Source organism: Macrosteles quadrilineatus, unplaced genomic scaffold, assembly GCF_028750875.1.
Source record: "Macrosteles quadrilineatus isolate MER2022 unplaced genomic scaffold, UCM_ALF_1.0 Scaffold_3__2_contigs__length_128488019, whole genome shotgun sequence".
NCBI lineage: Eukaryota > Metazoa > Arthropoda > Insecta > Hemiptera > Cicadellidae > Macrosteles > Macrosteles quadrilineatus.
The window spans coordinates 110,725,350-110,749,449 of record NW_026542596.1 but is presented as its reverse complement, the minus strand read 5'-3'; the positions used below and the strand labels follow the sequence as shown (position 1 = coordinate 110,749,449).

At 35.3% G+C, this 24,100-nt stretch overlaps 1 protein-coding gene across 1 annotated transcript in view; it reads left to right on the top strand.

The window, feature by feature from the left end:
* The window catches only part of LOC128990466 (myogenic factor 6), a 42,129-nt gene extending 18,950 nt beyond the window's left edge, over nucleotides 1-23,179 (top strand). Inside the window, exon 7 of the mRNA XM_054412837.1 lies at nucleotides 21,356-23,179. Within this exon, the coding sequence (XP_054268812.1) occupies nucleotides 21,356-21,528 (173 nt within the window). The 3' untranslated portion in view covers nucleotides 21,529-23,179. The remainder of the gene's footprint in view (nucleotides 1-21,355) is intronic.
* The last annotated feature ends 921 nt before the right edge of the window (nucleotides 23,180-24,100 follow it).

Here is a 24,100-nt window from a genome sequence, read left to right as displayed (position 1 = left end):
AATTTCCTGATGTATATTAACTCGATTATTTTTGAATTTTGGTATTTTTTATTCTTATATCAATATAACGTAGAAGTTTGATAAGCTTAAATCGTCCAGCACTAACCACTAACTGGCCCAATGTTAAATTGTTATAAAGGGTGTCCCAGTAAGAACGCCGGATTTCATGAGTGTCTTGAACTAATGTGTATTTCAATAGGAATTCCCAAATTATCAGCAATGTTATCAGTATTAGGTCCCATTTTGTAGTTACAGTATGCAACACGACAGATCAACGCGTGGTCATAATTGCAGTCACTACAAGTACGGAAGCTGCGCGCTATTTTCGGCCGGGACAATGCACCAAATGAGTTATCTGTCCGAAGATTGATTTCTAAGTTCGAAAAAATGTACTAAGTTTTATTTTGGGGATATTTAGTCACTTGTTTTCGCCAATAATCCTAAAACAATCCAATAACTAAAGGAGGAAATTATTCGTGCCATTAATGGAATTCAACAGGAAGTGTGTGAAAAAGTGATAGAAAACTTTGTCAAGAGATGTCGGGCTTGTCATCAGGGCATCAGGGGGGCACTTACAGGGCATATTATTCCATTACTAATTGGAGAAACTATGCTTTAAGATTCATGTTTCATATTGTAAATTTACCGTGAAAATATACGGTTTGTTAACATTTCAAATCCGGCGTTCTTATTGGGACACCCTTTATATCTTTTAATTTCTTAATACTTTTTTGAAATCTGAAGAATAAATTGTGCAATCAGTTTTTCTAATACCTAGAATAGACCAAAGCTACAAATATTTCACTCGGCAGAGTGAAAACAAGAGGGCGGAAATTTAATAAACGCAATGTTTTAACATTAGATTACACTACAATATTAAATTTCAATATGAGAGGGCTTCACACCTGACAAAAATAATAATAATGTTTCAGGTATTGTTAAATTGAAAAATAAAAATAAACATGTAACTGTGCTGTTCATTGTGCTTGCAGACGAAATATTTTTTTCGTCATAATGCAGCAAAAACAGCCGTTTTTAATGCATGCGTTGTGGGTCTAAAGTATAATTTTTAGTCTCTAGGGAGCAAAAATCAGCTGTTGTAACAGTTGTAAATTCCAATTGTGGCAATCGTATCGATCGAAATTATTTATCGATAGATTTATTAGGTAAGATTTTACTCCATTGTTGTCGATTGCTCGACATATCGATGGTATAATGTACTGTAACACAACAATCGTAATAGACGAAATGATTGAGTCACTTACTAAACAGCTGCTTATTTGCATTACCAGAATTGAAACCAATCTGGAAGGTGTTTTGAGAAGTTATCCTTACATACAAATATTTCGTTTTCTAACTTAATGATGCAATATGACGAAAAATGTAGCTCATCACACAAAAATGACTTTTTAACCCTCGCTCATTTTGGCCGAGGTAAAACTTGAGCTGGGGTCAAAAAGAGTCACTTTAGGCCCAAGTATCATACATTTTAATTAATGATGGTATTGCAAATCAAATAGACATATTCATAAAGTTCAGCTTTATTGAAGTTTACTCTTTTTGTAGGAATCTCAGGTGATTCAAATTTACTTTTTTCTTGGCGCTGAAAAAAACTTCAAAGATAACAGGTCAATAGAAACAGTCCAATAGTAAAACAACAATTCGACTCTTTCATTCTACATAATGGATGTGTCGTTCTCTAAATACAACAAACTGCGTTTGAGACAAAGACGGCTGATGAATCACAGAACACGGCGGGAATGTTGAATGTTCCTCCGCCAAAGACGTGTAAATGGCGGGAGAGATTTACCGGGTTTTGGACACAGCCTCCTACACCACCACCATCCGTCACCGGTTCGTCCTGACGTCTTGCTATCCAGTTGGCAGTGTGCTCAAAGTCTAAGCCTATTCGCTAATACTAATCCCAGCCATCGCTATTCCTAGAACTGATATTTCCATCAGGAGTGATTTAAACGCATTAATTTATTAATGGGATTTAGAAGCTACAAAACGTGCAATCGTGGTCGTCGCTTGAACGAGGGTATCCAGAGGATTATCTTGTCCAGAAAGGTTCATTTATTTTTAAATTAAACTCGACTTAACGGTTGTGAAACGGCGGGGTTTGTTCTATGATGTAATAAAACCGTGCTTGGGTGGTCGTGATTTATCTTACACGGTTGTAGTGTGACGGTGTATACAGAACTGAGGACATTGTTTTGTAGTTGAATCCATTCAATCCAACTATAATATTTTAAAACACAACAATAAAGCAGTTCAATGATAACAATAAAGCAAGTATATTTGTCTACTTGGATCAAATATAATCCATTACAGATCTATTCTCATGACTCCTGAACCAACAGAATACAATTTTAAGGTTCGGTAACGCTTGAGTGTTGTGATGCCTTATGTATATTTTTTCTTGTTAGTTTACGTTTTGTTTAATTACTTCGCCCAAATAGAACAATTCATACGCACACTACCGCTTGTTTTCTAGTGTTTTGACCAATCAATGTATTTTTATTATACATCGATGGTTATGACTTTATAGTTGTAGTAAAGCAAACACTTTAAAACTTACCTTATAAATACATAATGGTTTTATCAAAATAACCCCCCTGTGGGTATGCCATCCTCCACGTGCTTCAGACTTTACAGTAGGCTGAGAGGTCTACTTACAGAATCTAAAACTAATAAGTGTTTCCCAAGCAAAGCTTGGCCCTCAAGTACTACGTTACTGTCAAACTTCTCTACGGCTTTAGACAGACATCGTTCTCGCTTTAGTGTCGGGATATTCTGGTCTATTTAATCGAATCGTGCCGCTGTTATAAACAACATGTCTCCTAAGTGCTAATGTTTGTCATTTTATTGCCCCATTTCGTCTTTGACGGCGTATTCGTAATGGAAAGATTTTTCTATCTATTTTCGCCCGGTGGTATCTCACGCAAATAGGAAGTTTTAAATTTATCGGCTCGATTTATAAAATTTATTTACGGAAACGAATTTACTAGCTGTCCGAGTGAGGGTGTTTATCTTTAAGATGATTCACGGTCCGACTGTAAAAACTAGGAGATTTTGGAGAGAAGGGTGGGGTACCTACGTCCGGATATACTGACTGGAGGGCCGTAAATTTGGCGCGGGAATGCAGTGTTTAATCACAGGTATATGATTGGGTTGCCGCCAAAACGCGGGACCACGTTTATTATCGCTCCACTGTTCTTCTGTAAGTGCTAAGATTTATCTTTCTACTTTTCATTTATAATTTACGATTACCGCTGAGTATTTTGAGAAGTGGTGCTTTAGGAAAAGATGGCTTGGTTTAAGGTTTGTCTTGGATTAATTGAGTTGTTAGCTGCATGTTGCCGCCTCAGACCGTGTACGCTGTGCAATGCTCTCTGGCGGCAGAGCTGATGCAGTGATAAAGTAGTTCCATGTTCCATAACAACACAATGGGTCAGTGCTTCACGGTTCACTGCTTATCTTTTTGCTTCAGTCGCAAAAAACTCAACGGGCCGGCCTAAGAAAAAATTGCAAGTGTGCAAGACTCGCATATATCATGCCCCTACCAGGGGGTCTGGGGGGTACCCCCCAGGTAAAAGGGGAACTTCTGACCGAACATTTTGAAATGTAAGGTCTAAAAACACAGTTTTTGTGCACTTTTGAGCTTCTTATAGAGCATTAAATCTTTGTATCTCAATTTGATTTACTATTGGTTGACTTCATAGGTTAGGCCTACATACTTTTCATCGCTCCTTACCGAAAGTAACTATTTTCGATAACATCTGATATTAAATTAATCTGATATAGTTGTTTCCCTCGCTCTAATTTAGAGCGAGGGAAAACGATCAGCTGATTTTCTCTCGCTCTAAATTTAATTTCCCTCGCCCTCGATTAGTTATCTATTCATCCACTACTCGCTAGTGCTTTGTTATGGTTTATTTTAATGATAAAAATCAGCTGTTTTCATTGTTACACAATATAAATGCGACTTCGCCTTGAACTTAAAAAACTATCTAAAACTGCAAAACCATTTCGGTCCGTGGTACGAACGCTATTTTTCACCCCACTATACCCTATCACCACTATTAACCACAATAATAATGCACACTAACAGTAAAAAAATATAATTTTATAATTTAAATATATTTTATTTAAGGTTATGTGAAGAAAAATTTTGAGGAATCAACAAACATAATAATAAATAGTTACTGAGCAGCGGTTTTAGTAAAAAAGTCGTTTGCAATGCTTAAGTAAATAAGCGAACAGCTGATTTTACTTCCCTATGGTCGTAAGACCATCTCGGCCCCAAAATGTCGATGATATTTATTATCGATGATAGACTGCTGGTATTTCAACCCTGGACAGCAATAAGTAGCTTTCTCTAATTAACGTTTGTAAAACGGATAAAAACATCGTAGTGTGGTGAAAACAATGTAACCAAAGATTTTAAGTAGCAGGTGTTTTACAGTAGGTAATGTGTTGCAGATGATGATAATACATTCAGGTATAATTCCCATCTAATAATACAACTGTAGTATGTTTACCCCGGCTGTCGACTGCGATGTATGGACGGTCCGCCCCGCTGAATGCTCTGCTTGTTCCTATCTCGCGCTCGTCTTATAGGCGGGGCGGACTCGAAGAATTTATTGTCCGCATTAAAAATTGCCGCTCCTGACCCACTGACAGCCACTCGCTTTGATATTATTTTTATCCAGCGCAAACACCTCCGTACTTCCTTTTAAACAAATGTTGAGTTCAAAAGTAGATGTTGTAAATCATAATTATGATTCTGTATGAGATATCAGATTTCGAAAACATGTTATGACGTGTGAATAGAGTGTGAGGTTCAAAAGTGTTTTAGGTAATACTCTCTTGTGTGAGACACTGTGTTGAATTTTTTGGTATGATGATTACGTGTTTGGATTTTTTAACCGTTATTAAATACCCCATACAGTACGACAGTACATGACAAAAACGCTTCGTCGATTGGAAATAACAAAGTAAAACCAAATAGCTCGTTAGGTTTTGATGGCCTATGTGGGGGTTTTACTCAAATATAAAGCACTTTTTAAATGATTTATTTGAATCAATGTACATAGCTGAAAGTCATACTGGCTTGGAATTTTTATGATACAACATTTATAGGCAAGCACTGTGAATGCGATGCTCCCTGGTGTGGATTAACGTCCGCACTAGTGAGTACTACGACTATCCGCAGTACTATCCTGATAATTAGACCAATTCGTTAATTACGAGGAAAAATGTGGTTCGGATTCAACTATGTAGGATTATCTGAATGGGCTATTAATTAACAGCTGTGTCCAAGGAACATGTCGGCCTTAGTCACTAACAAGACTACAAGATCGCGCCACTCATTCCACACTCATCCTTCACTCATATTTTGGTTAAAATACGCATATAGTGGCGTCCCCATCTTAAATAATTGATTGATTGATAATTGATAACATACAGTGATAGAACAAAAACATGTATTTATATACCTAATATCTATAATTCTATAATGCATTTACTCGTATCTAAGACTAAACATTTAAATAGCTTAGACATTTATTTAACGACTCTTCGTGAACATTTCAATGACAAAGACGTTCCAATTCTGACCCAACCTACTTTACACATGTTTCTACTTAGCGATAATGCATTCAAGTCTGCAAGTAAAGTGTGAATTACTCAAAACGATGAATGTTGTTTAGGTTTGAAACAAGTTATTGAATTATTCCTCGCCGCAAGTATCTTGTGTAAATATAGTGCGTCTATTTTGAGTATAATCCCTTAATAATTCTCTAGTGGTTACATTGTTGTATGTTTTGACAATTTAAACTAAATTACAGTCTAGTTAATTCTGCAGTTCATGTTTATTATTTTCTTTGAATCTCGGTGTAGAGTTTATAGTATTTTCTAAGAATCAATAGTCAGGACGGATTATAAGTGTCAACAGGATTTATGGTGAAATTAAGATTAGTTTCACATTGCGGAGACAAACTTGATTCCATGAACAACTAATTTATATATTTCAAATTATCGGGATTTGGTTGGATTTGGTGTAGAGTGTGAAACTTCTATAGTAAAGGATAAGGACGAAATCCCGTCAATAGCGTAACGTTATAATAATGCCGCGAATTAGAAGCAACCATGAAGATGTAGGTTCCCCGGCCCTTCAACGTTATATATGCGTGCGGTGATTCAACACTTGAATTTGAATGACATTGCTCGAGTTTTAATATAATGACTGAGAAAGCATGTAAACTCTTCTTGAATTCATATTTGAAGATCCTTAAACGGCAAAGAAAGTCTTATTGTTCGTGAGAAACTCATCTAATGTATTCATCAAGAGCGGCCAAGATTTGTTTCAAGCGAGTCGTGACAACACGAAGGTAAAATGTTTGGAAAAAGGTAAAAGTGCATTAAAAGTTAAATTGCATTGTTTCTGGATGGATTTCTGAAGCTAGGAGAGCTTTATCCACTACCAAACGGAAACTTTAAATTATATTTGTGATAAACAGTTAAAAACGTTTGAACAATATTGAAATACAAATCAGCTCACTATATACATCTCAAAGCATTACACGGCATTTGAACATGTTTAATTAAACAACGATTACTGCGGTAGCTTATAGTATACATACGCCTTTATAGGGTGCTTTTTAAAGCGCCGCCCATATTCAAAGTACTGTGAGACACATTTGAATGACATAACACCCTTATACTTTGGTACCCACGTTTCTTTACTTCATTGCCGATTTATATGCGTGATTATCTACGTGTGATTCAGGAGTGTAAGTTTTGTAGGCCAGGTTGAGAAAACTCCTTGTACTCCCTATATACTTGTAAAGTGCGAATATATGTTTTTCCCTTTTTATTCAATTTTATTTCACCAATGTTAAATAATCCTATCTGTTAACTGCAACTTGTCCTTTGGAATTATGACAAAACAGTAAAACACATAACGTAGGCTAATGGCTGCCCTAAAATACGAGACATGTTTTTTTAAGTAAGTACCGTTTTTAAATTTCTCCGTTCCAGCACTGCGATTGGCATTTTCGACATTTGCGCTGTGTATGGGCATCTATTGGTAAGACCTAGCCGGAAATTCGAGAACAATCGGCCGTGTTTACATCCGGTTTCGAGCATTCAAAATGGTGCCGCCAATTGAGACTGCCGCCGACTGTGAAGTGCGCGCTGTAATTAGATTTTTAAGTGCTAAAGGTGTGAAAGCCATTGAATATCATCGTCAGATTAATGAAATGTATGGCGAGAACATTATGAGTGACAGAATGGTACGCAAGTCGGCAAGGGCATTTTAAGACGGCCCCACCAACGTTCATGATGAGTAACGCACTGGGTACGGGCAAGGCCCAACTAGAAAAACAAGGCCAAGCTGCAGGATTCATGACGTCACACTAGTGGATGGATTTCATTGATAAATTCATTGCCATCACCATTCCCATATGTTTTAGGTAAATAAACAAGCTGGCTATTTGTAAGATTTTAATGGTAAGAGTTTAGTACAACTATCCACCACTGTGACGTAGTGTTGCGCTACCCGCGCTGCAGCATAGCCTTTTGGTACGGGGCAGTAATGACGCCACCCAGTGCGTTACTCATCATGAACGTTGGTTTGCCCTACCTTAGTGGTTGTAACTAATGATACTTAAACATTACAATATGCTGCCGATTTTATACTAAACAAACCTCATATCTGATAGACTTTTCTGTATACCTTAGAATCTTTACTGAAATTAAACATTCCTAATCGCCGTAGACATCTATAGTCAATGACCATCAAACTCCTGAGCGGATTAATCAAAGAGCACGTCAAGGCGCGATATAAACAACGGACGATTATTAACCAGCTCTCGACTGTAGTTGGACCACAAACAATGCAATATTTGTTTGCAAGAACCTACAATAGGCTGCCTAATTGGACCTTCTTGCTTAAATTAACATTCCTAGCTTTGATCGGAGACAATTATCTGAGTTTAACTTATGACCGTTCTCAGAATAGAGGCTGTTATTTTGGTTCGCGAGTGGAAAAAAGTTTCATTGAATGTCTTTGGTAGGTTGAAGTATAGCGGATTTGTTTGGCTTTGCTGGGTTTCTCGAATTATTTGTAATTGAAAATCTGAATCTGTATGGATTACACACAATAAATGAAGAAACTAATTGCTGTAAAATATTTTTTATTGTTGTAAGTTTTAAGTTGTACGTTTTTCAACCTTGAAATAACATTTAAGAACGAGTTTATAAATAAAATGGACCTCCAAAAAACTAATCCTAGCTTTTCACCCTGAAATTATATTTTCAGTATTTTCCAACATGTTTTCATGGCCCGTATAAAGTATGCTAGGTAGCCTATGGATTTTCACCACATTGTCGTATCCTGAAGGGAGGAGATTTTACTTTACTAAGGGATACAATTGAGTTTTGTCTCTTAAGCAAATTGTGGTTATGTTATTAATTTTTACAGTAGCATCAAAGAATCACATTATTCTCCTTTGCGTCAAAAATGCGTCAAACAGCTTTGTGAAATATTTTCATCGACCCTTTGTATCTTTGGTTAGGATAGTGTGAAACTTGTGAGATTTAAGTAAACGTGTGTAAAGGGCTGGCACAACTATAAAACCTTTAGGATCCATTTTCTTAAAACAAGGATACTTCTGTAAGACTTGGTATATTTCAGCTGTAGTATAACTATGGATCGATCATCTCATGCTAATAAAATTATTTAAATGTTATAAAAAATAAAAGGCCAAGATTTGTGTGGAGCAGTATTGTACGTGATTTGCTAATCGACAATTCAAACCATGGTATTTCTATTTTAAAACGTTTTTATTAGGTCGCTTTCTTGTCCGCTACAAATTTTGCATCCGATTTTATACTAACTTCCCGATGAGCTAGGGACTTGAAACTTGAAACATATCTCACAAATGGAAGACAATGCAATATTATACAATTTAATTTTCATATTTTTTTTGGGCTACGCCCCATGGGCTTGTTTTTATTAAATCAATTTCTTGCAAATTTTGATACTTCCCGATGAGCTAGAGACTTGAAATTTGAAACATAGCTCACAAATGGATGACATTGCAATATTATATCATTTAATTTTCATATTTCCTTTCGGGCTACGCCCCATGGGCTTGTTTTTATTAGCTCGCTTTCCTACAAATTTTGATATCAATTTTAAACGATGTAACCGATAAGCTAGAGACTTGAAATTTGAAACATAGCTCACAAATGCATGACAATGCGATATTATATCATTTAATTTTCATATTTCCCTTGGGCTACGCCCCATGGGCTTCCAAATTTTTCATGTTTACATTTTGAAAGGATGTAAATATATCAACTAATTTAAGTCAGCTGTAAATACTTAAATTTGACAGTTCAAAAAGCAGAGGTACAGGTTCTGCTCCCAAGAGATTCTTTATACAAACAAACATTTCAAAATAAAGATAAACAATCTGATTGCAGATATAAAGGAGTTTGTTAATAATGTCATTTGTTATTTATTTAGTATTCTATAAAGTAAACAATAAATAAAATAGGTTGATATATTTATAGTTAGTAGGTAGGCCATACATGCAATCTAATACATAATTATATGCAAAGAAACTCAAATAAACCTTAGATTTCCCACATGCTTCTGTCTTAATCTGATATAGACGCTTGAAATAGATTTAACATGCACACACATTAAAACTAAAAAGTATAAAATAATTTATAAATAAAACACTTTTATAACTTACCATAAAGGGTAAACATTGAGTATTTTCTAATATGAATAAATGCTTGTAGTAAAAATAAACCAACTCTACAGACAGAAGAGTCCATTTCGCAAAACGGTAATATCTAATAAATATGTTTAGAAAATTCAAATCCTAAAGGATTATTTATGTTTCACAACTCCATCGTTACTCGTTGAGTTCATATAAAAACAGCTGACCCGTAATCATGTGACAATGTAGATGCAAGGTCATTGAACAATTTAAAAAAATGACAACAAATTGGTGACACAGTGACAGAGGTATTTTCTTACAATTTACTTTTAATGAAATGGAATGGAAATACAATGAAAAGAATAATTTATAAATAAAAAACTTTTTTAAACAAAACGTTTTTAAACGCCCTAAAAAGTAGAAAATAATTTACAAATAATTTATAAATATGTTGAGAGAGTATAAATACTTGTACGATTTAAAACGAAAAACGTGGGGTGCATGCAATAGATAGTTTACAATTACCTTCACCTACTGAGCTAATGTATTATTATCAATAAATTGCATGCACCCAACGTTTTTCGTTTTAAATCGTACAAGTATTTATACTCTCTCAACATATTTATAAATTATTTGTAAATTATTTTCTACTTTTTAGGGCGTTCAAAAACGTTTTGTTTAAAAAAGTTTTTTATTTATAAATTATTTAAGAAGTGTTGTTTCTAGAAAGCCTTTATCCCAATACAAAATAGCAAGTGGATCCTAAAAAGACTTGATCATTGTCAGAATCAAACCAGCAGCCTGTCAAAATCACACCTTTGCGTTTAATTGACATCGTCGAGTGTAGAGTCATGTTTCAGATTCAGCAAACCTCTTTCAATATCTCACCCGAAATAACGTAACGGCAATAGTTTATTTATTTTGGAGAAGAATGAATTGCTATATAAAAGATTTGAAAACGTAAAGTTAAAATGGAACGTGTAGCTTGTGGTGTGTTGCTTTGTTATCAGTTCGTATGTATTTTCATAATAATTTTTTGTATCCAAAACGTTACCTTTAGCTATTTTTTTAATTCGGATACTGAAACATGGTCCTCTAAAATGGATGCAAATTATATTTTAGCTGATATGATAAAAATACAAAATATTCATGGAATTGTAGTTGTTTTGAACATGAATGGAAATGACGGATATTAATAATAGATTTGAACACTTCAAAGTTTATGTTAAAGTTTACTCGTGGAGTGTTTGGCATACAAGGAATATTTTAACTACTACACGTACTAAAATGCAAAATGCAGTCAGTTTACTTTTGGATCTAGACACTCATCTCACTTTGTCCTTTTTCTCTCGGTAGCGTTGACCGTGTGAGCCATTCTACAGTTACGAACAATGCTGGCATTCGGCTTGGTTCTGCTCCCATCATCAATTGACTGCCCGTCCTTCCTTCTGTTTTGGTTCTATTTTTGAAAATAGAATATATTTTACCATTTTCATTATAAAGCACAACAGCGTAATGTCCAGCCAGCAATAATCAAACATTGTTTAGTCACTATAGGGTACTTAGTTTCATGAATACTTTAAATTTGCTTTCTCATCGATTTTAAAAGCACAGACGTCTTTTTGGATCTGAAGTATGAACAAATGTGTTGGTTCAACAGTGAAACTGTAAAAACTTTGGTAAGGACAATTTATTTGACAGAACAATATGAAGAAATGTGGATTAAAACAAAATCATGTACTAAGAGGGTTTCTAATAAAGTACACATAGTAACAGAGGGAATACTAAGTCAACCTTCGAGTGCTGTTCAGAAAATAAGGAGCATTTTGGAATTAAGTCAAATTTTTTTTTAAAAGAGTTTTTAATATACGTCTAATCTAAAATCATCTAAAATACTACTTTTCTGCATAGTGGCCGAACACATAAAGATACTCAGCAATGGACGAGCATTGAAATTCCTTCTTCTTAGAATCCATAGATAGACATAGGAGGAAGTTGGACTCAGCTTTAAAAAGAATATTGGTAAGACAGGAAGGCGGCCTTTAGGTGAGACTGCAATGGATAAAACAGGTGAAGAGAGACACAGGGTGGGGTTGCTATACGTTTCTTGCCATTTTGATAATTTAAGGTTAGTTAGGTTAAAATAAATATATTTCTTTGTAAACTATTTTGCTTGTTCTCTGGCATCACAATTAAATGTTGAAGTAATCGTTGAAAATATGCCATAAAAAGAGGAAACTCTTAAATTAACACGAACACACTCAGACGTAACCAATATGAAAATACATAATACCGGCATCAAAATTGGCTTTAGAGTGAGTTATCCGTGTTGTAAAGTCATTGATGACACCTACACAATCCAAAATCCCTCACGCCCACATCAGTAACCTCATTGCACTCTTAATTGCTCCACTCCCATAGGGTGGGGTTGCTATACGTTTTTTGTTATTTTGAAAATTTAAGGTTAGTTATGTTAAAATAAATATACTTCTTTGTAAACTATTTTGCTTGTTCTCTGGCATCACAATTAAATGTTGAAGTAATCGTTGAAAATATGCCATAAATAAGAGGAAACCTTTAAATTAACATGGACTCAAACGTAACCAATATGAAAATACATAATACTGGCATCAAAATTGGCTTTAGAGTGAGTTATCCGTGTTGTAAAGTCATTGATGACACCTACACAACCCAAAATCCCTCTCGCCCACATCAGTAACCTCATTGCACTCTTAATTGCTCCACTACATTCCGCATCGTTTGGTTTTGGAGCAGTTAACTCGGGTAATTCGCTCGATAAATAAAAGGTAAGCCATTATCATTAGAATGTTCCGGTCGAGAACAGTCATCTAATGAGTGTCCACGGCCGTGGGTGGATGGCGGGAAGCTCTGCTATTTTGGCGGGATCAGCTGACTTATCGACGGCCATGTTGTATGGCCATCGCAAATGAGGCGAGGTTTATTGCGGCGCTGTCGTGCTCGATAAAGCCAACTCTGCCCAGACCCGATTTGTTGATGTCACTTCTGTCAAGCAACGTCCTCCCAGCTTTTACCGCACGAATAAACTAAACCTATAAATTTCTATGAGATGGGCCGCAACTCGACCTTCCGCTTTCAATGTGAATCTGTGGAGGCAAGATTTGACTTGGTGTCGCTTCGTGTTTGTGTTAGTTTGAGGGTTGATAATTCAGATACTGAAATTGCACGATGCATCTGATTGTGGAATCTGAAGAACGTGTTGATTGTCCAGTGCCCTTAGGGCGTTGCCAAAGTACTATTCTTCCTACATTGAATTGAATTGAATTGAAAATGTCTTTATTCATATTATATACAGTGGTATACATCGAATGGCGTCATTATACTAAATTACAGCTAACAAACTAATTTCTTTACATTTCCTCCATAAGCCATAAGGTACATATTTAAAACAACAGTTGATCATCATAAACAACAAAAAGTATGGTTGTCAGAGTTCATCAAATTTATATAATGTTTTATTTGTCAAATGCAGTTTTAATTTTTTCTTAAACATGTTTACATATTTAACGTTTCTCAATTCCACAGGTAGCCGTAGTAAAAACTTAGCACCCGCATTTAATGGTTTTTTATTATAAAACTCTAGCCTGTGGAAATCAATGGCAATTTGATTTCTATTTCTTGTAAAATAGGAATGGCTGTCACCTAACCTGGGAACCAGATTGTTTATACTTAGTTTTTTAGCATGAAGTGCTGTGTGAAAAACATATAAACTGTAAACAGTCATTATGCCCAAATCTGTAAAATGCTGACGAACCGAATCACCAAAATTCAAATTCATTATGATTCTTATCGCCCTTTTTTGAAGAATAAGAATTCTATCCAAATTTTGTTTTGATGTACCTCCATAGATTTCAATGCCATAACTGATTACTGATTCAATAAGAGAAAAATAAATTGTTTTTAATGTATTTACTGAGCAAAATTTAGACATCCTATATAAAGCATACAATCCAGAGGTGACTTTGTTAACTACATGATCTATGTGGAGATTCCATGATAAATTTTCATCCAATGTTAAGCCTAAAAATTTGGTAGAAACAACTTTTTCCAAAGAGTGGTTGTTTATTTTTATTACTGGATTTACTGAATTTTTACTTCTTCCTGCATTGAACATGATAAAATTGGTTTTACTTGTATTTAATAATAGTCTGTGATTATTTAAAAAGTTATGGATACCCAATAAAGCTGAAGAAGAACTATGTTCCAAATTATTTATTGTATTGCTACTAATTTTGAAACTTGCATCATCTGCATATAGACAAAGTGTTTTTGTTGAGCCATTTTGAAAAGAATGTGGAATATCTTTTAGATAGCACAAAAACAACAGAGGTCCAAGGATAGAACCTTGCGGGACCCCATGCTGCATCTGTGCTAGCGAAGAATGACTGGTGACTGTTTGATTATTAATGGTACTTTTTATTTCAACAAATTGTTTTCTATTAACCAAGTATGAGCTAATCCAATTTAAAGTATTGCCATTGATTCCCAGGCCTTTGATTTTGTTTAAAAGAATTTTGTGTGAGACACTATCAAAAGCTCTGCTCAGGTCCAAGAAAATACCTATTGTTTTCTCTCCTTTATCCACAGAGTCAATTACCGAATTAATGAAATCTATGCCAGCAGTAATAACTGATCTATTTGGTCTAAATCCATGTTGTTCCTTATCATGCAAACAATTGGTTTCTAGAAAATGTACTAACTGATTGTAGGCTGCTCTTTCAAAAATTTTAGAAAAGGTTGGTAATAATGATAATGGCCTATAGTTGGCTAGATTTTGTGCATCTCCTTTTTTGAGGATCGGGATTACCTTTGCAATTTTGAGTTTTGACGGAAAGATCCCACTAATAAAAGAGGAATTGATTAAGTGGACTATTGGTTTTATTAGTTGATTACTTGCTTTCTTTATCACTATCATTGGAACCTCATCATATCCAGTTGAAAGTTTATTTGGAAAAGAACTTAAAATTTTTTTAATTTCAATTTCTGTAACTGGTCTAAATTTAAAATTTTGATTTGTGAAATTATTGAAACAAGGCAGAGCATCATTGTTATTTTGACTATTTGGATCTAACTGTGGAATTATCGAACGTTCAACATAACTGGAGAAAAAATCATTAAAATGTCTACAAATTTCCTGCGGATCTTCTAATGTATGGTCGTTATATACAATTTCAATGTTGCTACACTGTTTTTTCTTATTACCAATCTCAGAGTTGAGGATCTGATCATTCAAAAAACTTCCAACATTACCACTTTTTCACTATTAGTAAACACCATATTTTCAAACAAAACATTAACACTGAATTAAATAAAAATAAAAATACAAAGTATACTAATTTATACACCAACTAGCTGTACCCGCGGGCTTTGCCCCGTTTTACTTCATAAGAGAGCTTGTTCGCATGGCTCAATCACGTACTGGTTGAAGTTCGTTCGCTACGCTCACTCACCTTTAGGTTGGAGCTTGTTCACTGCGCTCACTTGCCTTCAGGTTAGCTCGTTCGCTACGCTTACTCGACTCCAGGTTGAAGCTCGTTCACTGCGCTCACTTGCCTTCAGGTTAGCTAGTTCGCTACGCTTACTCGCCTCCAGGTTTTTCTTTTCTTTTCGTTCGCTACGCTCACTCACCTTTTGGTTGCAAATTAGCTGTTGTCATAAATTAAAAAAAATAACAGTGCTGCACTCTGTTGGTAATCCTTGTAACTTTAATGCTATTGCAAATCATGGAACAGAATTGGTCAAAGAATGTCTTTACAAACACTTATTTAACAGACATTTTTTATTAAAGAATGAAAACTAACAACAAACGAACAAAACAAGAACAAAAATAATTTTAAACAATGACACAGCTGATTGCATTCACACATAATTAATTAGCACGATCGGCATTTTTGTAATACTTATTATTTTAAATGTTACTTTATATTAGTTATACAGGGGTCTTTAGTACATATTTACCTTGGTACTTAAGGCAGGGGACACTCTTTTGAGGACATTTGAAGGAATATGAATGGGTATTCTTTGGTTTAAATTATGTAAATGGTAACATGCCTCTAACTACTGATTAACATTCTATTGATCTTTTAGCGCTCCTAGCGGTTAAACGTTTAAGTTCATAAAAAAAATCCAAGAAGAAAAAAGTCTTAACATTTTATTTTATATCCGAAAACATGATAGCATATAGGGTGTTCCATAAGAAATTTCAAAGTTGGTGCCATATTAGAAAATGTAAATTTATACTAAATTCATATTTTTAACTACCACAAAAAATTAAGGAACGTTAATTATATACTTGATTATATACTTGATTATGATACTTGTTGATAAAACACTGTGGCAAGTGTTTACTCTAAGCTAGAAAGCATAGATGGTTACCGCCGTTATCGGTTTGTAAATGTGTTGAGATGAAGTGTTAACAATGATAACCCCTTCAAACTAACGGATTTCGCTGAGGCAATTTTGATACAGCACCCAAATTGCGTTTGTAGAATTGAAGGCACAAACTGTGAACGCCGAGGTTTTGTACGCCATTGAAATTTAAAATTAAAAGGCTTTGAAGGCTAGGCAAACGCTTTCGCCTGAGTCATAGCCCTAAAAAACTCTATGGTATACAGTAAGCAATAAATGAGATTATTTTATTCAATATTTAGAGTGTACAACTGAATAACATAAACCTCAGGACCTCGGTTCTGAACTGATATTAACAAAATAACAAACCTAACATTATTAAGATAAGGTTTTAAGTTTTTAAGTTTTAGTTGATTGACAGTGACAACAAATGAGACCCTAATCATGACTAAATCTCTAGCTAAAACCTATTAAATGTGTTAAAGCTATGTTTTAAAAGTAAATTTGCATAATTAATTAAATCCACATAAACTTATCTATTAGACCGTCAATCCAGACAACTACCTAGTCCTATGAAGACTATAAGTGCTTATCCATCTTTTAAATTTAATATATTATACTAATTTATAGGTTAGTATTAGGTAGAAAGTACCCCAATCGCAAAAACCTTGAACAAATTAAGTTGTCAATTTATAGATTAGAGTTAAAATGTGTAAGACTTAAATTCTTTTCCTATTAGGAAATTATTTATTTCCTAAGCGTTTACAAGGTTTTACGAGAAAAATAATTTTGTAAAAATTGTTAAATATTTTGTCCATATATCTACATTAGTTTGTTTTTTCTCCTCAAGGTAAACATAACTTTCTTACATACATTTTGAGGGAATTTACTTTTAGTCTCTAAAACGATCAGAGGTTTCAGACCTGAATATCTCCCACGAAGAAATGATAACCTTCCCATGGTGAAACGCGATAAAAACTCAACATTAAACCTCAGAAATATGAAAGACACGTACAATATAAATAAAATATCTTATTTTGCGTGCGTGTGAGAAACAACTGGACACACACACAGACACACACCACGTGTGACATACGAAGCGACGACACACACACAGAGACATCAGTCGCTAGCGGCTCGTCCATCATGAGAACTATTTAAGGCCCCGGAAGAACCTAATGACTAGTCACCAGTCTCTTTACTCGTATTTTCATTGTCACCTCCTCATTGCTTTGAAACACCTTCAACACAGCAACACGAGTCGCCTCTTGCAGTAATGAATCCATAAATCACTCGGTCGCTGGTGAAAATCTTCCTCGGTCCAAGGTCTGATTATACGTTAGCATTGGCTTAACGTATACCCTGTAACACTTATTGTTTATCATATTTTAGAAATTAATTAAACGGTATCAGCAATCTGACACATGCTTTCTCCCATTAGCTTGACAACTACTCTTAAGATGGGTAAGCGGTGGGAGTAACAATAATATTTTATAGGGAAAATCACAAAAATTGCAATAGCTTTTGAACCGTATTTGTTTCAGCAATGGGGGGTTGCTCTATTTTGTTTAGAATTTTAAGGGCCATAACATATTAATTAAATTCAACACCAGCTTTTTTTCCTGAAATCTGTTTTTTTTTATTTCATGATTTTGTTATGGGAAAATATCATAAGTTACAATAACTTTCGAACAACTTAATGAACCTCAATGTGCACTCAACGGACAGAAATCAAAATTAAAACTTTATTCGTAAATTTATTATAAGGATTCACAGACTTAGAGTTACCAGAAGGAAAATAAATCTATCAGAAGTATTTTTGATTTTTCTCCTATAAAACAATGATTCCTGGTAGCATGGAGCATCACTGGCAAAGGCAAGTCCAACTGCTCCAAATGCATTTCTAAATCGTCCTTACTACCGAAAGAATATGGCACAGGGGGATTTGGAGGTATGGAAGGTATGGTGAAGGATTTATTTTACCTTCGGAGCTTTTGATGTTGTTTTAAAGTCAGTACCTTTGTGTTGATTCGAAGCTGTAAGATTTGAAAATTAATTATTCGGTACTGTAATACGACAAATACATTTGTGCAACAAGATTGATTTGTAATGTCTGTAAAACGTAATACTGCAGTTGGTTCTTCGCTATTTCATTTTAAGCATGGTACTGTGGGGCTCCATGCTATAACACCTTCTCTGTGGTATGAATGGAGAGATTAGTTCGCGGTGATTCAGGTGAAGTGATGAACCGTGCGGATCAAATCGTTTGGCATCTCCCCTTAACATTAGGCACTAATCCGTTGACTTACTGCAGCTATGAATATACAAGTTGGACGTGAATGGAAGGATTCGTTCCTATGAGTCATGCATGATCCATCCACGGCTAATCAGCTTGGCACACGCGCTGCGAGCATGTGAAATAGAATTTGTCACAGTGTGACACTCGAGTCATGCGTTTTGTCTGGTTAGGCATGGAAGAATATTTTGTCAACACGTAACACAACAATATCTGTATTGCTCTGCAAATTATGAAGTTTAAGAATTTGTGGTCTATAAATATCTGGATTTGAAAGGATGCATTTTTATAATGCAATAAAAATTCTCTTTAAGCTTAGACTTCGTACTCTAGATCACAAAATTAAAATTCAGATGATTCTCAGAGATTCAGAAATCAAAATTCTCCAACCTAGTGAACTCTGCTGGAGTCAAATCTAGAGTCTCTGGAGTCTATAGCAGCAGTGCAGCAATAAGAGCTTGAACATTCGGACACGCTGCGGTACCTACGACACGGAGAGATCACTCTGACTAAACGATGCAGGACAATATCCAATACCACTCATTAAACTCCATCGTTACAATATCAAAGCAGTAATCAGCCAGAAGCTAGAAATAGCAGCCACGCTTACTTTAACACCAGGCATCGCTCTAACTAAACGTTGTAGTGCAATATCGCTCATTAAACACCATCGGTACAATATCAGAGCAGCAATCAGCCAATAGCTGGAAATAGCGGCTACGGTACATTACAACACCAGGCATCGCTCTAACTAAACGTTGTAGTGCAATATCACTCATTAAACACCATCGGTACAATATCAGAGCAGCAATCAGCCAAGAGCTGGAAATAGCGGCCACGCTACATTACAACACCAGGCATCGCTCTAACTAAACGTTGTAGTGCAATATCACCCATTAAACACCATCGGTACAATATCAGAGCAGCAATCAGCCAAGAGCTGGAAATAGCGGCCACGCTACATTACAACACCAGGCATCGCTCTAACTAAACGTTGTAGTGCAATATCACTCATTAAACACCATCGGTACAATATCAGAGCAGCAATCAGCCAAGAGCTGGAAATAGCGGACAAGCTACATTACAACACCAGGCATCGCTCTAACTAAACGTTGTAGTGCAATATCACTCATTAAACACCATCGGTACAATATCAGAGCAGCAATCAGCCAAGAGCTGGAAATAGCGGCCACGCTACATTACAACACCAGGCATCGCTCTAACTAAACGTTGTAGTGCAATATCACTCATTAAACACCATCGGTACAATATCAGAGCAGCAATCAGCCAAGAGCTGGAAATAGCGGACAAGCTACATTACAACACCAGGCATCGCTCTAACTAAACGTTGTAGTGCAATATCACTCATTAAACACCATCGGTACAATATCAGAGCAGCAATCAGCCAAGAGCTGGAAATAGCGGCCACGCTACATTACAACACCAGGCATCGCTCTAACTAAACGTTTTAGTGCAATTTCACCAATTAAACACCATCGGTACAATATCAGAGCAGCAATCAGCCAAGAGCTGGAAATAGCGGCCACGCTACATTACAACACCAGGCATCGCTCTAACTAAACGTTTTAGTGCAATTTCACCAATTAAACACCATCGGTACAATATCAGAGCAGCAATCAGCCAAGAGCTGGAAATAGCGGCCACGCTACATTACAACACCAGGCATCGCTCTAACTAAACGTTGTAGTGCAATATCACTCATTAAACACCATCGGTACAATATCAGAGCAGCAATCAGCCAAGAGCTGGAAATAGCGGCCACGCTACATTACAACACCAGGCATCGCTCTAACTAAACGTTGCACGGCTAACGATGGTACCACTATTTATACACATCAAGATGTGTGGAATTGATTAAAACCACTTCCCTCTCCACCCACTCCTTTCTTTCCCGTCTTTGAACTCCTCGCTGTTGTATTTTCGTCTAACAAAGTTGTTTCAGTTTAGTTTTGGCAGTTGTAAATTAGGCTGTGTTTATATTTTTGGTCTAGGCGATAGTTGTTCGGATCTAATTATAATCGTTATTGCAGTTGTAACTATCCTTTTTAACTGTACGATAAAATTAATTTTAATTGTCCTAAGTTTTAAGGTGAGCGTTGTTTATCATCTATATATTTAATTTCATAAGCAAATCGGTCCCCACGAAATATCTCGAGCTAGGTAAAAGGTAGCATGGCTTTTGAGGATTTATTTTAAAGCTTAAGGTCCAAGGATGGCGGTAAAAATATCAGAAGTGTCAAAGATTACCCTTGCTCTGCCCCACAGGCCGTCAGAGATCCAGTAATTTTCTGAAGGAAGTACTGCTACAGTGTTTCTATAAGCATTTTTAAATAATACCAGCTGATGTAAACAGTGCATATTTGTTTGTTTATTGATTTTAGTGTTTTGATTTATGTTAGAATGGCAATGCAGTGTTGAAATGTATCAGGTTAGGAGAAGACCACGGCAAAATGTGTAAAAGTGTATTTAATTTAAATTGGTATCCATAAACCCTTCTTGTCGTAACACGTTTGAAGCACCCACCTTATTATAAAATTTTATCACACATTCTTAAAAATTGGCAATCCCAATAATCAATACAATTTTGAGCACACAGATTGCACCTCCCTTCCTGTCAGTCACAAAAACCCAAAGATATCTGACCGTAGAGCGCTTTAGGGTTGACGAAATTCCTTTTAAGGAACCTCTGCTATTCCTTTAAATACAATACGTAAAATTTGCACTAACTGACTTAACAAACATTTAGCACAGCACGATTTTATCTACTAGATTTAGGCCTATATTCAGTTTATAACATCTCAATTTTCCAAATCCTTCTCTCAAGGCCCCTCATCATGCTTGAACCAGTGAACCTTGAGTTATTTTCAAAATAATACCAAAAGAAAAGTAATACAGTTTGTCTTTTTTACAGCTTTCTCAACGGAAAGCAACTCACACCTCGCTACTTCAGCAAGTGAAACTCCCAGCTCCACGTCTAGTCTTGACTGCCTCAGCCTCATCGTGGAGAGTATCAGCAAGACGGTGACGTCAGCACATCAGCAAGTGACGTCAGCTTCGGCAGCAAACTCAGCTGATGTGGCGTAGCAGTGAATTTTAAATCTTTGGACAAAATCTTATGAGAAATTCGTTTTTTACAGTGGTAGCAAAACGGGAGTGCCGATGGAGACCAGGTCAAGTCCCTTCAAACGCACGCACCCCCACAGGTCTCCATCGGCACTCCCGTTTTGCTACCACTGTAGTTTGATAAAAATATGGAATGTACGTTGTGTAAATGATTATCGCGAATATTTTTAATCAGTGGACGTTTCGGGATGTGGAATAATTTACACCGTTTTCAGGTAGAAACGTCGATAAGAAGAATTATGCTCAAACTGGTATCCGTCAGATAGTTTACATAAGAGTTTTAGAGCAGTTGAAAATAGTAAATATCTTATTTAAAAAAAAATTGCAAACGATCGCCATTGGGGCTTCAGTAGGCTACTCGGACTGGGTGGTTGTTATCGTATCGTTAATGGACGTTTCTATGGACGTCTTTGTTTCTTATTTTTAGTCTTGTAACATATAACCAGCTCTAAAAATGTATTTTTTTAATGTAGTATCTTGTCTCGGCACCCGTTTGTCTGGTTTATTTACTAATTTCTTTACTTTTACTTTCCCTCATACACGAAGGCCTGATTCCGTATGTCAAAACGTATTGAAATTTTTGAAATCTGTGATAACAATAATATTGTCCTCGATAATTCTTTTGAAAATCTGTTTCAGCAGATATTATGTATACGTTACGTAAATACGCAACTGGACGAACAAAAACCCGAACTATGAATTCATTCGTTTTCAATTACTTTTCGTAGTTGGTTATTTCTAAACCAATATTAGGAAGTAGTGAAACATTTTTTATCATCAAACTTAAGCTAGTCATTTTAAAAGATGTTTGAACAAACAAATTAAATAAGCAATTTGAATGAGTTCTGTTTTTCTTTTAGATTTTTGCCCATTATTTTGCTGTAGCTGGTTAAAATATGTGCTATTGTAAATATTATTGTACATAGTTTTACTCCTGTTATTTTGATTGATGTCTTATCTCGTGTATATTTCCCAGTAAATAGCCTGAATTAGTTACAACTGTTAGAAAAAGATAGTAATTGTAGGTGGCAATGTACATATTATTCAAATTCCTTAAAATATTTAAAATTCGTAAGATTGTTTTTTTCATGAAAAAAGGTATATAAACAATTCAATTTCACTTAGGCCTACTTGATTGACCCCCCCCCCCCCCTCCTGGTAATTCAAAACTAATTTACTAAGCGAAACCTCATCCAGGAACAACCTTATCCAATGGGTTTTCAGAATAAAACTAGTTTAATTTAAAGGTACATTATAAGGTGATAATGTTTAATTAATTTGAACCAGTGGCTTATTGATGTTAGTAGAGTATTTTCATGCATTTAAATATTGCAATTTCAATTACAGTATTTTAACACTATCACTGTTAACGGAATATATTTTGAACATCTTAATATTATGGCTCAAATGATAATGATAATGATGGTATGGTGATAGAAACGTCTTTAAAAAGTCTTTACAGTTGAAATTTTCAAGGACAGTATTATTCTGATGTCGTACCTTTTCAAAGGTTTGAATTCAGTGTGCCAATTTTCTAATTTTGATTACGCCATTTTGTATAATAGAACAGAGCCTATCTGAGTTATATTAGAATATAAGCTTTGTAAACATATTTCTGTACAGTTTTCAATAAACAATTCAAAATTGAGTGGTCTAATGCGAAAGTTATCTAATTGATTAATCAAAATAAAATAATTTAACGATTTATACAAGGTAAACTGAATTAAGATACTAAACGTAGATATTAAAAATATTTAATACCTTCTACATTGTTTTATATCTGATTCCATTGGATTGATTGAGATAAACACACATTGATTTTATTCTGAGTGAACGTAACTACTGTAACTGTGGGATATTTTGAAACTGTAATAAAAACGGATTGTGGATATATAGGAATGAGCTGTGGATGCGATACTCCCTGGTGTGGATTAACGTCCACACAAGTGAGTACTACGACTATCCGCAGTACTATCCTGATCTTATATACAAAGGCAAAAACGTGGTTCGGACTCCACTATTAAACTGTAGGTCCCTTAGTTGCCATTCGCTGTATGGGATATTAATTAACAGATGTGTCTAAGGAATATTAGACCTTATTTTGTTAGTGCCTTAGTCACTAACAAGACTACAAGATCGCACCACTCATCCTACACTCATCTCCATTCATACTTGGCTTAAAATACCCACATTGCATGGTCGCCATTTCATTGAAAAGTATTAAAAAGAGTATTTACAACTTTTACAACTTTACAACTTTTAAATTTTAATTGTTGTGGTTAAGCGATAGCATATAAATTTATTCATATATAAGGTTAAGGATCACAGTTTAGTATTTTTGGCTCCTATGATTCTTAACAGAATGGTACAACCCCAATTGGTGTAAAAATTACGGATCAAGAGTTATTGAAAGTCTGATTTCACCCATAACATACCATACTTTCTCCCACCACTTGAGGCTGGTTCAACCAACCATGATAAGGGTTGTTGGCAAGATAATGGGGAAAAGTATGTGTCAGATTGCTGACACCGT